At 39.0% G+C, this 15,751-nt stretch overlaps 1 protein-coding gene across 14 annotated transcripts in view; it reads left to right on the forward strand.

Annotated features, from left to right (window-relative positions):
- Window positions 1-15,751, forward strand: part of WWOX (WW domain containing oxidoreductase) — a 686,397-nt gene that overhangs the window by 11,246 nt on the left and 659,400 nt on the right. The window contains exon 5 of one of the 14 annotated variants that reach the window (XM_019488212.2): window positions 6,900-7,539. The exons of the other annotated variants lie outside the window; for them this stretch is intronic. Within the exon in view, the coding sequence (XP_019343757.1) occupies window positions 6,900-7,501 (602 nt within the window). The 3' untranslated portion in view covers window positions 7,502-7,539. Of the gene's footprint in view, window positions 1-6,899; window positions 7,540-15,751 lie in introns of those variants that run through there. 14 annotated transcript variants of the gene reach the window in all.

Raw genomic sequence — 15,751 nt, forward strand, 5'->3', positions numbered from 1 at the left:
TTAAGATGCATTGAATTGAGTAGTCCTAAATGTTATATAAGAAAACACAAGTTTGATTCATGAATGCTTTTGTGTTCTCAACCCACTGGTTCTCAGAAATGTGAACTTTACTCCTTTTCAGTTTTAAGCTGTATGCTTAACTTCAAGCATCAGTCATTTCCAGTAAAGTAAATAAAGTAAATTCCCAATACATAAGATTTAGACTCGTGGCTAAGATTTTACAGGACTGAAGCCTTAGTATGGTTACAAAGAAAATCGTTAGTTTGTAGCTTGGCTCTACTTTGAACAAAAATTCTCCGTTCATTATTTGTCCCACTAGAGGGCTGTGTTGCCATTTGAAAATACAGGACAAAAGAGAGAACCATAATATTTTCCTCCTTTATTTTGGGTAAGTTCTTTTGAATCTTTGTAATGTGGGTTGTATATTTTTAATTTTCAATAGTAAAGTTCAAGTTTTGCAAAGCTTGTTGTCTGTTTCATTTAAATTTCTTTTTTATATAAAGATACAATAGTTTAAAGTGTACCTGCAGTTAATTTTGCCAAATGATACAACAAGTAACTTTTAATAGTCTATATATTTTTGGGGGGAGTGGGAGAGAGGATGGTGAAGTGAATAATAAGATTTTCTAGGAACTATACAAAGATTGCAATCTGCTTTAAGGTCCATATAAAGGTACTCTGTATGACCTTGAAATGGCATGTACCTGAGCTTTTGTTTTCTGAACTGTTTACCTATTAACAGTAAAAATGAAAATGAAAGTAGTGTAAGCAGTATAAATGAAACACAGCTGTTTATGCAGTATTACTATTAAAGTATGCATATTTGTGTATTGTAGCAGACTATGGAAAACATTAGGGGAAAATCCAGCTCCAGTCCAGTCCATCCAATCCAATCCAGCTCATCCAAAGGGTTTTTGTAAACCCCTATAATTTATGTATGCACTATATAAAGCCATTCTTTACAGTGGCTTTTTTATTCAAAGAATGAGAAATCATTGTATTTTAATATATTAAGGTCAAAACAATCAGTTGCAGCACATCTAAGGGATGCCCACATCAAATGAGCTAGGAAATTGCAGGCATTTTTGGTTTTACGCATTTTATTTTTTAACTGAATACTGAAAGAATTCCTATAACTTTCTATATTTAACTTACCTGAGCTATAAGCATTGTATTTCTCTAACGTTTGACTTCACAAGTTTTCTTTTTTTTTTTAAACACATCACTTTCAGTAAAAGTATCTTAAGCCTTAGTTGCTTCAGCATCACCTACCTGTTTCTCTTAAATAAAATATTTATTTATCTCTTGGTGTTGTATCACCAAGAGGCCCAATCCAAATGGAGTACTTGGTATACGAGGCACTGTTAAAAACACCCACAGTACAATGCAGTCCCTCATTACTTTATAATTCTTCCAAGAACAAAAGCTTGTGTGAGAAGTCATTCTGTTACTACTCCTCCTGCTGTTGCTATCTATACAGAGCTGCATTATTAGGAAGCTTTATAATATTATATTGAGGTATGTGCTATATGCCTTCTCAATCTGTTTGGGATAATCCAGACTTAAATTTTCTAGAAGTTTGATATGCATGTTTCCCTTCTTTTATTCATATTGCTGTTTCTCTTTCTCTCTCTTAATTAAATTGCCTGTGATAATAGACTCATCCTGCTTTGTCTACTGATGTTTGACTTGTGACACGTCATTTACTATAGCCTTACCTACCTATAACATGTACCTGATCAACCTATTGTAAAAGTTAGAGATTAGAATAGGTGTACAGGTTATATAGCCCAGTTCCTAGTTTTGTAATACAGCACTTAAGTGTCAGAATCCAAAAATCCTCATTGCTTGGATCACTGTTTTTGGCTATAATTTAAATTTCAAGAGAAGATAAGTTCTGAACCTGCAAAGCATCTTCTGGAAACAGAGGAGTATGGGACAGGTGGAGCTGTCCCACGTGCCTCTGTTTCCCCGAGAGGTGTGAGGAGGGTCAGGCTGGGAAGGGCTGCAGCAAGAGCGGGCACTACCTGGTTTTGGGTGATCACAGAACCCTAATGAATCAGGAGTGCATGTGCCAGAGCCCATCTTGTCTGGCTCTGTAGAAGAGTAGTTCTGCCTGGTCACAGCAGTGCCCATGCCAAGGCACGTCTGAGAAGGTTTTGTGGCAGCCGCTGATCTAGTAGTTCCACGTAGCTTCTGCCAAACCTGTGCGCTCTTGCAGCAGATGTTCTGGCAGGGTGTGAAGTACATTTGGATGAGACACAGCTGTTAAACTGTATGTGGCAGATGATGGAGGGTGCAGGTATGTCTCCTTGAGCTTTCCGTTAGCTGTCGGGTGGCCACAGAAGCTGTCTTCAGTTGAAAAGGTGATTTTATTATGCCGGCAGAAAGAAGGATTCTTCTACGTAGTGTAGACAAGGCCTGAATGTGCCTATATAGGGAGTTAGTGTAAAATAACTATTTGCCACTAGCTGTTCCTGGCTTTTTCCTTTCGTAGACAAGCTCTAAGTTTCAGAGCAGATAAGGTTCTTGTCCTGCTTGCTACTTGTAAAAGCACTGCACTTATGGGTTTCTAAGAGAACAATGAGAGGCCTCACAACACTTTTGGGCAATGACTGGGGAGACAGGTGCGGTTATGTGAGCAACTAACGTGTAAAACACACAAAAAGTGTATGGGGTGCTCCAAGAGGTGTTGTCTGCATGGTGAAGCTGAAAGCTCAGGAAACCCAAGACAATTTTTCCAGTGTGTTATGCAATTGGCCATTGTCAACTGCAGGTTAAAACCAAATTTCAAATCACTGAACCCAATTTGGCATTTTTATACTATTTTACATATGGCTTTTACTATGTATAATATTCCCAAACTGTTAAAAGAACCTCTTGGACCTGTGTAATTTATTTTTTATGGAGTTAGCTGGAAATGTGATCAGATTTTCATATTGCTTTTTCATGTCCATTTTGATGAATCTATTTATTACTTCTGTAATGAGTAGTACATATGGTTGGTTAGCCAAGTTATTGAACTTTATCAACCTTGGCTGAAATTCACAATGCATGCCAAACTTGTAACATGTAAGAAATTACATCTGGACTAAAAGGTTCAATAATGATTACTTTTATAATGGAATCTTTTCACATAGGATGGGATTTAACCGTATGCCTATGACATACTTCCTTATTAATAATTTTTAACACTTGAATGACATGTCTGTAGAATAAACATTTTCACTAATGATGCATGTTCAGTTCTATATTATTGAAGGGTTAAAAAGACTTGAATCTATTTGCTGCTTCTTGCAAAAGCATCTTGCATATGATTTGCCATGCAGGTTTTTCTGCTTATAAACACTGATATATCCCCTTTCTAAGGATTCAGATTTGAAATGAAGCGTCTAGTCGTCATTTCTTTATCAACACGGGACTTATTCCTTGCAATGTCTTGCATTTACATAGTTAAAAATCCCTAACACGACAGTTGTACTTTTTTACTGGGTTTTTTTGTATATTAGGGTTCTTCAGAAGATTATTTTCTTGTAAAATAAAAGAATAATTATCCATTTACAGAGTTTTTAATGTTCTTGTCTTCTGAGAAAATGGTACAATTCCATGCAGAAAAATGGTCAAGAATTTCTTGACTCTGCTGTATGATAGTACTAATAAGCTTGTAACTAAGCTTTAACTTTTTTGCGTGAGACTTTTCTTTTAGCTTTTTAATGCATCAGCTTGTCTTTTCTGTTGGTACCCAACTCTTTTGTGGAGCTTGTGAGCTCAGAAGGAGAAAAGTTCCCTCTAAACTTCTCATGAAGAGTCAATTAGGAGGAAGCTGACTTGATTTTATTTTAGTTTATTTGTAGGAAATTTGAAACTCAAACTCTAACTCTGATGGAGGGGAAATATAGAGCTGTTACAGACAAGGGGTAATATCATGTCTTTGTTGAAGAAGATGGCAAAACTTCCATTAAAAATCAGTGAGACCAGACTTTCTCCTAGTATATATAGTATTAGGAGAAGTAATACTACAAATGCATACATGTAAGATGGGGTTACTCGTAATGAATGGCCATATATGTTGTCTGCTCTGTTCCTCTTCATACATTTATTTTGTAATAGTTTTGCTCAAAAACAGTTCAGATTGGTTTTTGAGACTCAGGTTTTTAAAAGCTAATACTGTTTATAGCTCTTGGTTTTGTTATGCTCTTTACAATAAGGAATTTTAATATTCGTTATATTATCTTACCAGGCATGATGGTTCTTCATTACTTTGGGTAGTTTTTTAAGCTCCCTTTACTCTTTTGCTACCTTTATATTATTCCCTGGAAACTGGAACTCAGTATTTGTTCAGTACTTCTCCCTATCTTCCATTACTAGCCTTCTCCTTAAATTTCGGACTTTTGCATATCCACTTGAGCGCACAGACAGCCTGATTTTTGATCCACTCTTGTGTTTTTCTCTTCCTTGCGCTTCATTGTGTAGTTTTCAGTCTATCACTAGTTACGCCTTTTAGATTTCACGGTCTTTTTCTACATAGTGGTTTTTAATACTTTTCCCCACTGCATTAAGCTGACTCAGTATTGAAATTACTCTTCCCTCTCCATCCCCAAATAAATGGGCAAACAACCTTTGGGTTCCTGAAATCGTAACGTGCTTGTATTATGGCATTTGATGAGTTCTGTGTTGAATTCAGTCATCTCGTAGTCACTGGTTTGAAGTGGCTGTTCTCATTTAGTTCTTCCTTGGCACAAACAAATAGATCAGGCTAATTTCTCTGGCTCCAGTTCCTTCTTTCTGGATCATAACAATTTCTATGTAAATAAGGAACTTAAATGCAGGCAAACAAGCATCATAAGTTTAAAATATTTCATTTACATTTTGATCTGTGGTTCGGCATAGCAAGCTGCTCCAGACGTGTTTTATTCTTGCTGTCCTTTGTTCTTTTTGATTGCAGAATGTATTTCTCGGTCATTTCTTCCTCTGGCTTTTTATTCCTGGTCCGAATAATTTTATCACCCCTAATTTTTGTCATACTAGTTCCCCAGCATTGTAAGTGCTTTTTATAGATAGTCCAGTCTTTCCACCTCTTCTTTCTTTTCTCTCTCTTCTGTGTGAAAAATACCAATCAATAATGACTGGAGCTGTGCAGAATATACATACGAACGGATACTTTCTGTCTAAATTCATCAGCTTTTGAATTCAGGAAATGTGTGAGAAATAGTTTTGTGCTGTAGTTCTTTGTGATTAGTCAAAACACCATCATGTGGATGTTCGCTCTTGTCACTTCGGAAAAGCTGCCCTTCCTACTTCTGAAAATCTGGCCCAGAAAAGTTGCAGAGTCTTGAAGATTTCAGTTGTGGCAGGAGCTGTGAGTTTTCTTGTGGTCTCTTCCCCTTTTCTGCTGGCTGGCATTAAAAATACTCCCTGGTTTTGTATAACAGCACTTTTCAAACATCATTGATGATGCTTAGCCTTCTAGGAGGTAATTTCCTTATCATCATGCAACGCACAGACCAGCTAATGGTTACAAAGACTGATTGCCTAAGGTCACAGCGCTGTATTTTTTTCCCCATTTCTCTCCCCAGTATCCCCAGTATAGGGGTAAAATAATGGACTTCATGGGAGTCACTCTGCTTTGGTAGGAGGACCCAAGGTTGTGTCAACTTGGAAAATTAGTGCTCCCAACCATAGTTGTTAACAAAGCTCTCAAAAAAGATGAAGTGTTTATTAGGGTCTGCCCCCAACCTTAATACAGTTGTTCTGAGAGGTGTGAACCAATTTTACTTACATCTGTGGATGCTAACTTGGAAGTGTATTGGTGAAGTGCTTGTAAACCTGAACTACATTATTGCTGGTTGAAGCACGCAAGAACGAGGGGTATGGAAATTTGGCAAGAAGCTCATTTTGGCACTCTGTGTTTGGCTTGTGGGCTACATTTGGGAGAAGATTTCTAATAAGCTGCAGAAGGTTTTAGGTTTGCTGACACCCTCTGCTTACATCTAAACTAAATTCTGTAGGTAGTTTTTCAAAAGGCAGTCAGCTTTTCAGTGAAGTCTAAGTTGTATTTGTTTCTTGGAAAACCAGCATGGTGGGGAAGGGCAGGCATTTTTAAAACTGTAAAACAGGATATGGATGTTTTCCATAGCAATATCTGAAATAGATACTGAAAAGGAAGAAGTATTTTTCATCTGTCTTAAACGTTTAAGAAACAGAAGTTTATCGTTACTGACGGGGGGTGGGGGACCTTTGCTATTTTGAATTGGGAGAGGAGTAGGAATTAGGCTGGATCCTTTGTGACCTTGGGTGAGTTATGTTTACTAGATCCTCTCTCTCTAGCTCTCAAAGAGGTTTCGTGCTTTTTAGTTCCTTCAGAGAAGTATTGCAAAGCATATTTTGTTCTAGAGTGCAAGACATTTAAGACCAATCCCTTGCAGAAGTGGAGATGGAACACACAACCCTACCCTACTGGTTTTAGACCGTTACTGTATCTAGGTACACTGGTTGCTTTTTCAGGATTTGAAGTTTCAGCTGAAAATGGATTTTGGGATTTCACCTGACCAAAAACTGCACAGAAGGACCTGACAGAGCATTGCATGGTTTAAAGAAATTGTCACCAAGAATGTCCATCTCCAATACAGCCATCCCATTTCATCCTGGGCTCTTGCCTACACTGATGGCTTGCCTGGGTTCCAATTTTTGATGGCCAGATGCTATTTAAACTGCTGGATGTAAACTTGTAGTTCAGAGATGAGCACTTGCTTGAAACTCAGCTAGAAAGAATCTCACGCCATCAGTGAAACGAGGCTTTCATGTAAATGACTCCTATTTCTTGTTTGTTTCCGATGCTCTTTGTATTTGTGTAGACGCTTTATGTTAATACTCTTCTTATTCTTCATCTTTTGTTTCAGAACAACTCCATCTCCTGCCTCACTTTGTATGTTGGAACTACATGACGGAGCCTTTGAGTTACATAACAGCTCCCCTTCTCCCTCTTTCCTACGTAGCTAAAAGCACGTCTAAAAGGTCTGCCAGTTTTGAACTTGGGAGGTCGGTACTTATTCTGTTCAAATGGAGCCTTCTTAAAACAAAAAGGCTCTTGTTTCAGGAGGTAACCCAATGCTGTGCAAATCCCAAAGCCTTCACTTCACACTTCTGCATCCTCTATTGCTTGTTCTCCAGCATCTATCTCTTTCTTTCCTTGCACCAGAAGAAACTCTTTAAAGATGAACTGCATCACTCCAGTATTAAATTCTCTTCCCAGCACCCTGAAGTGACACTGAAATGTAATAAAACTTTTCCTCACTGCATAATTAAACTAATCATTCCTACTTTGCATTCCCAAAAGGACAGAGGTTCAGGGAGAGATGCCAAAAATCAAACACCCTTGTGTTCCAGGCTTTGCCCACACATTTTTGTACTACAGATTGTAAGCTCTGTAGGGCAGGAGTCTGGTTTATCATATTCTGTAAAATGCCTAGCATACATTTTAGACACTACACTGTTTGTGTAAATGAATAATAATAAATATTTAAAGATTGTTTTAAGAAACTTGGTTTGGTCCAGTTTATACAAGTAGATTGCACGGTAGCGTTGTAAAGAGCTTGGAGAAGATCCTGAAATAATTTGCTGGTTCATAGTTGTAGGATCCAGTACTTTTTAGCTGACAGCACAGTGTGTCTTAATTATTCTGTCTCAGATGAAATGTTCCTCTTTTAATTTTATTAAGTTTACTTATATTAATATTGTGCTGTTGTACATGCCAGTAGAAGAGTAAAAACATGCAGCCTTTTATTTTTAAATGCTTAATTAGGACTCGGTTCAGCAGTACAGAAACCCCTGACACTGCTAGCTCACCAGAGAGCTGTTCAAAAATGTTTGTGCTCAGAAAGAAACCAGAGAGTTTTTGGCTTTTTTCCCCCTGTTTTTTTTGGTGGGAAACATGCTGGTGTGTTATTTGAAATCATCACTGATACAAAACAGTGAGTTTTTCCCTTGTCACAGTTCCTTAGATTCAAACATGTGCATCTGATGGGCCTAATCAAGACAACCTTAGAAACCAAAACTGCACAAGGTCATATTCAGACCACCTCAGGAAGGGGTTTGTGGGGAAGGCGCTGAAATAAGTAAGGAAAAACTCACTTGGGAAGAGAAAAGGTAGTGTGTGTTCTTCTTGTATGACCCCTGCAGAACATTTTGTGGTTTTGTGGAAGGTTGGAAAGAAATATATTTTTTTTGGTGGAAGAAGTTTGTGAAGTATTGGTGTTGGAGAGAGGGAGAGGATGTTAAATACAAAGTTTTGAGCAGCTGTTGCTGGTGACAGTTCTGAGTGGTTACTGTAGTTGCAAAGCCCAAATTTAGCTATTAATGTTGGTTGAATTATTAATGATTTTTTTCTCTATTATGGGTTTTCCTGGCAAAGTTTTCAGCTCACTAGAAGAGAAATTACAATTATTTTTGTACCGCTACAGTAATATATACTGAAACACTGCTACTGTTGTGCTCTCAAACGTATCAGTATTTGCAGGTAGGCTGAGTTCATAACAATTTCTGATTGGCTCACTGGCAGTCTTCAGAAGCTGTTTATAAAGTAATCCTGCACAGTCACAGAATCAGCTGGGTCTGACCCCATGCATCGGATAAATCTTTCCTGTGACATCAGTGGGTGCCCTGCTGTTGCCTTAGCGGTCATTGGGACTAGCCTCATAATAAAAATCTAGATTCAAACTGTTGAGCAAGAATTGTTTGTCTCTTTGCCATAAGAAGAAAGAGCACACAACCCACATGTGGTCTAGGAACACATTTCCACAGCCTGCTACATATGCGATGACATGAGTTTCAGATTTAAGTAGATGAACTGGGGCCAATTGAAGTCCATCATTTCTTTTAAAGAGGTATCTAAATTTGGGAAGAAGAGGAAGTGAAAAGTGTGTTTACGGAAGTGAAGGTATAGGCACATATATTATTTAAAAATTAATGTAACTTGTGCATGTCACTTAGCATGGTTCATGTCATGCGAAATGTGCATGTATCTGCCCCTTTAGATGTGTAAGCTTGCCATATAAGGTTAGTTACTGTGAAGTTGTGTTCAGTTGCTCCTTGGGGAAGGTGAAGAGAAAAATAAAGTCTCTAGGCTATGTTGTCTATTAAAAAAACGTTACAAAGATAAAGGGAAAGAAGCATCATCAGTTCTCATAACAATATTAAAGACAATCATTGTGGGCCAAATTCAGCTATTTTTCTTATAATTGTTTAGTAGGATTTGTGATATGGAAAATTGGCTGGCTAGCTAAATGTGACAGCTTGACTTTTTTAAAGGCAATCAGGGAATATACACACTTGGCCCATGTTTGAAGAAGTGTGAAAAGAAAAAGTGAAAGTATTTAAGTATCTGCAGAAGATCCTGATACAGCTAAGATGCCACTATAGTTAGGATCTAACACAGGAGTAGTGTAAGGTGCTTCAGATAACAGCAATTTTTGATTAACTCCTTCTGAAGTACAACAGGAACTTGCTGTGGTTTGGTTGGAGAAAGAAAGCTGACACACACAAATAAAGGCTGAGATTGTGTTGTATTTCTTTTTCAAACCAGGCTGGGTTATTTAGACACACCTTTTAGTTGAAATGGATTAATTATATCTTTATATCCATTTGGGCTCTTGGAAAATTCATGCAGCTTAATGGATATATATTAAAGGACAAACAACGCTATTTGAAAATGTCTTTGTTTTAATGATTACTTCCCTGCTGAACCAGTGTTCACCTATTTAAAAGCTTGATGGTTTCTATCCTCTAACACCTGAAAAAAATCTGTACAGAAAAGCAAATGGCTCAACATTTTGTGTTCTGCTGCTTGCTTACTTACCAAACATGGAATAATATAAACTTTCATGTCTTCAAATGCTACATTTTTCTAACTTCCCCCTAAACAGCCATTCTCAACCTTTTTGGACTTGAGGCACCTCTTACCAGACTTGAGGCACCCCTCCATAACCTGTGAATTTAGCGGCACCTAAGTTTAAAACTAATTTATATATTGCAGTGCTTGCCTCCTTGCCAAGAGGCTGGACAGCGGGGTTGGGGAATCATCCAAGCAGGGGCAAGCTTGAGCCTGTGCTTATCTGCTTATCTCCTCACACCTGGTGCCCTTCAAAGGATCTGGTGGCATCCCCGGGTTCTCCAGCACCCTGGTTGAGAATCACTGTCCTAGAACAATGAATGAATCTGGTAGATCCCTAGGTTTTTTCCGTTCTTATAGTACTATAGCATACTTGATCTCAGAACTTTTTCTACTTAAAGAAGGTAGTAACCATTCAAGTTAAAAAAACATATATTTTGAATTTTGTCACTCAATTCACTATTTGTATATGTATATAAAAATACTACTTTGTCTTGTTCAGAACATTATGTTAAACTGAACCAAAAACTGTAACATCATTTGAAATTAGTTTTTATTTTAACACTAGTTGGATGGAAAACAGAACCAACACATTAGTCATCTTAATACATTTTAGTTGGCTTTCTCCAGGACTTCTGATTCCAAGATCAACACACTTGTGCATTTTGCACACACAGGGAAAGACAGGGTGTATCTTAAATTTAATATCTAGCTTTCCTGGGGAAATCAGTGTCTGAATTACCATGGATTAGCAAAACTGAAGACAAAGTACCTTGATGGAGCCTGTTATTTCCAGTCTTCAGAATATTTCTTTCGATTTTAAATTGATCAGGCACAGTTAGTATGACTTGATGACTTTTTTGGAGAAATGTTATCTTTAGTATCTATTGGCATTAAGAGCAACTCTTGTTGCCAAACATTTTGCCTTAAGTCTATGACAGGAGTAGGCATCCCCTGGCATGTATCCCAGAGTGTGGCATGTGAAGACATTTTGCTTGGCATGTATGCCTTGGGGAAGGGGCCAGGGCTGCTTTGCCACAACAAGGTTCAGACCCCTCACAGCTCCCCCACCATCCACCCCTGGCACTCCAGCATCTTAAAATTTGAGGGTCCGGGTGTTTTTGACACTCTACCCAAAAATGTTGCTGATCCCTGTTCTACGATATAGTGTATCACGTGCTTTTTTCCTCTAAAAAGTGATGGGGTGCATGTAACCTCATGGCATGGATTTTGTGGTGGTTTAGGAACTATCATATGGAGAATGCTGCCTGGCTTCCTCAAGATTGCCAAAGAGAAAGCCATATTGCTTCTTGGAGGTGGCTAGAAACAGAAATTTGTTCCTCTTGGTACAGGAGATGTCCAGGATTTCTTTGATCCTTTCAGACAAACAAATAAAAACTTTTTGTATAAAACTATTCTTCTAATCATGTTTTGGTTTTTTTATAATTCTGTGTTTCATGCATTATGATGTCCATTTTAAAATGGAGGTAAGTTGTTTTTTTTTTTTTGGCCATATTTGCAAGGGGGTACTGTGTGTGCACTATTGTAGTAGCCCGCACCATACCAGAATGATGGGCAAGGTTGATTCAGAAGGGAAAATCTGTATTACCCCAAACCACCAAGTTAGTAGGGCTTCTGATTTTGTTGACGTATTCAGCTTGGCGTGGAGTTCAACATAAGTCTGAATCCCTTCACCAGAGGTTGATGTTTGGAGGTTTGAATACTTAGTCTGATGAAGGAGTGTTTAAAGGGAAGATTTAATTTAATACTTCTCTCTCGTGCTTAGACCTTGTATATTCAAATAATCCCCGTGATGGTCTATAAACCAAGCCATTTTACCTTTCCAACATGCCATGGACTTGGTTAAGTACATTACATCTGAAGCAGACTGGTTCATTCACATAGGACTTGCATAATGAATGTGCTTGGATGTGATTGATGACTTATTAGTAGGGCTGTGCGAAACGGCTGTGTTTTGTTTTGGATTTGGCCATTTCAGAGGACAGCGATTTGTTTTGGATCACTGTACTGTTTCGATTCGGCCAGAACTGTTTCAGAGTTTGGTGCTGATTCAGAGATTTGGATCGGCTGGGGAGAGGCAGGCACAGCCGGGTGGTTGCAGGTTCTCCTGTGGCTCCTCCAGCTGTGCCTGTCTCTGTCCCGGCGGGGGGGGAGCTGCAGGAGAAGCCCCCATGACTGTCCTGCCCGACCCCAGCTTCCTGGCACTTCAAAAGGAGAGCTGCAGGGCTGTGCTGGACTATTCCAGGGGGGCGCCTCTGAAACATTCTGAAACATCCAAAATGTTTCGGATGGTTTTGTTTCATTTTGGAGATGTTTCGGAGCCTTCCATTTTGTTTCGGATTCAGGGCGCCGAAACGAGCCGAAACACCTCTGAAATGACATGGCTGCTGAAATTTTGCACAGCCCTATTTATTACATCTTTTTGCAGTTGCTTAACTATTTGCATCTTTCTTGCCTCCTGTAAAAATAGTAGCATACTTTTTTGCCAAAGCTTCTGAATGAATTGTGTTTTATAGGTGCAGAGACTTCTGACCTGTATGTGTTGTGGCGCCAGTAGTGAAGATTTCACAAATGTCCAAAGGGTCATTTTTTTAACTGTTTTTTTTTTTTTCCTTTTCTTTTGAGCTAAAATTAGGCAGGTTTTGTTCTTGGCCTAGGAGCAGTTCATCTTTTGAAAATCTGAATTGTTTCAAGGCAAGAGAATAACATTTTTTTCTACAAAAAGAAACAGTTTGCAACATACTCAAATCATAGTACAATAAATAATGGAAATTGGCTGGGAGATGTTCTTTCTGTGGAAGATGGACCGTTCGGGTGGTCTTATGCATTGGGGCACTTTATCAAAATTGTAAGGGTTTATAAACGGAACTTTATTTGCATGCAAACTAGTTTGTGAAATGGGCTGTCTTAACAGCTTGGCAGTGTCTTATTTGTTCTCAGTATGTGTGCATAGGAATAGTCTCTTTCATGGATGAGAATCACATTGTACTACATGTATAAACACAGATCCCTAATGATCTTAGAATTGAAGAATTAAAAAAGGCATGTGATTTATGTCTTTATGCTGAATTAAAAGGTCAGAAATGTAACTTATCTTTGATAAAGGAAGTTTTTAAGAGCTTGGAGATGCAAAGAAGTAAAAAATAGAGATGTTCTATTACTTTCCCATCCTTCTGCCTCCAAAAAGAAGCTTTCCACTGTTTTTGTTCATTCTGTCCATTAGTGCAGTTGACACTGGTCTGGTGTTGGGAGCCCCAGCTAGCAGTTATACTGCCTTCGTGCAGCTGAGCAGCGGAACCAGACAAGTTGCTTTTGTCGTGCTTTGTTGACAGCAAGAAATTTTTTGTTTTTGTTCTTGGTATTTTAAATTAAATATAGATCTTATTTTATATTATAGTGTTGCTGCAAAAGTGCTTGTCAAGGTTTCAGAACCAAAAGCCATACAATACAAAAACTCCTTTTCAAGTGTTTTTATTTCCTATTTCCCTTTACAATATCTTCATACTACAAATAGGAAAATACTGTACTTCTCAACTGCGGTTCTGTTCTTTTGCAAATCCATAGAAATAATTTTGAACAAATCTTTTCTAATCACTTTATACTTGGAAATAATACATGAATGTTCAAACAGGTAGTAATGCATTGCAAAGATTAGCTCATCAGGCTGTTCAAGTGGGGCCTAGCATATCTGTGTCCAGAGGACCCCAGTGACAGATACGTTTGCTACAAGCCAGAAGGTAACCTGAAAGTTTGAAATGTCAGAGAAACTTAGATCTTAGCAGTGGAAGGAAATCTGAACACAGCTGTGAAAACAATATAAGTTTAGTAATATAATATGTTCATGCTTACAAAGTCAGTTCATTTCTGCTATTGTAGAGGCTATAAGTAATCCATCAGTGTATAAAAGACCAGAAACATACCCCATAGAAACAGGCTAACACTTTTCATTTCAAGCCCCATGGACTGGTTATATCCACTTTAGTTGATCTTGCTGCTTTTACTGCATTAGAAGAGGAGAAAGTGTCTCTTTTGCAGCTTCTATTACTTTACATTAGTTTTTCATTAAACCACCTGTAACAAAAAGCCTAATAAGCCCGGGCTCATGAAGGTTCTATATCTGAGCTAAGCTGCACGGACGGGGGCTTACAATTGCAAGAATATTCAGAATTTTGATGTTAGGCTAAAGTAAAATCTAAAGTATCTAGGGCCTGGGTGTCCATGGTGGGTTTTATGAATACTTGGAGAGGCTGTGTGAGAATAATTACATTAATAGTTAGTGTGAGCCTCCCTCTACTCTTTGGTTTTTGGTATTGGATAATATTTAGCTCTAACATAGAGTAAGGATTTTTTTTTTAAATCTAACCTGGATGCAAGGTCTTCTATTTTTGGGATAATTTGTTAATCAGCTGCATTTCACTCTTCCCCAAGATTGCCTGATATATATGTATGTATGTATATATGTATATGTATGTGTATTTGTGTGTGTGTATAATTTTTAAAGCAGAGTTACTTTTCTGTCCAGGAGTGAAATGATATATTGATTATAACTAGTGAACTAGCAGAAGGTGAAAAGGTATGGAGAACGTTCAAGAGCTATTTCCATTCGGGATGAATCATCATCATTGTTTGGATAATGCTACTGAGGTTTAAAATCGTGGGTCCAGGAGTTCTAAGATAACCCAATAATAATAAGCCCTTACTCTACAGGGCTGGTACTTAGGTAGCAGATTCGTTTACTGTCTGAAGTTGGACAGCGACCGTGTTTCCACACTTGACAAAGGTTTCATTACTTTAACTCGTGCTTCTGCAAACTACTTGACGAAGGAAGACACCTGATAGGCAGAAAGGGCTGGATTTCAGCCAGTGTAAACTGATGTTGCATCGTTGGAGTTCAGAGCTGCGCTGCTAGACACCATCCAACAATCTGCCCCAAAATTCACTGATAGCAAGTGGGTAAAGTGAGAAATCCAACATGACAAGTGGGTAAAGTGAGAAATCCAACTTGACAAGTGGGTAAAGTGAGAAAACAATGAAAATTAGTGACCATAGAAAGAAGAGTAATGAAACCAAGGATTCTACAAGAGGAAGTTAGGTATGTGGGTGAGAAGGGGCTTAGGAGGCTTGCTTTCTTAAGAGAGAAATGGTAAATTAGGCCAGGTACATATGTTCTGTTTCTACCAGGAGAATTGCTGTTCTCCTGGTAGAAAACACAAGCTTGCAGATGTTCTTGCTGTAGATGGGAGCCGAGGGACAGCCCTAGCTGCTTCTTGCTTGCTTTTCTCACTCTAGTTTCCAGTGGGAGATGCAGGCAGCGGCTTTGTCGTGCTACTCTCTGTTCTGCTCCTGGACACTGGGAGCTAAGCATATTGCCCCCTGCCTGCTTCCGCTTGCCCCCTTTCCCTGCTCAGCTGAGTGGTGAGGGCAGTGGGCCAGGCTTGCAAGTCCAACTCTCAGTTGTGCCAGCTTGCCCCTGCATCCCATTGCTGCTTAGTTGAGCAGCAAGGGTGGCAGAGGGCTGAGAGCTGGGCTTGGGGAAAGCCTCCCAAGCCCAGCTCCCAGCCTCTCCAGCTGCCTCTTGGGTGCCTCTGTGCTCCCCTATCCCTCTGCCATCACTGAGCTGAGTAGTGGGGGCAGTGATTTAAAAGCCAGAGGGTTCAGGAGACTGGTGTATGGAGACTTTCTTCAAGTCACACTCCCAGCCCTTCTGGCCTCCCCTGGCTGCCCTGCTGACCCAGAGCAGAACGGGGGATGAGGCAGGCTGCCGTGCCTGAGCAGCAAGGTTTGGGACCCTTGCCACAATGGTGAAATGCTCCTGCCTTGCACCGCATTGCTGTGGCTCATTTT

The sequence above is a fragment of the Alligator mississippiensis genome, chromosome 10, assembly GCF_030867095.1.
Source record: "Alligator mississippiensis isolate rAllMis1 chromosome 10, rAllMis1, whole genome shotgun sequence".
In the NCBI taxonomy this organism is placed as follows: domain Eukaryota; kingdom Metazoa; phylum Chordata; order Crocodylia; family Alligatoridae; genus Alligator; species Alligator mississippiensis.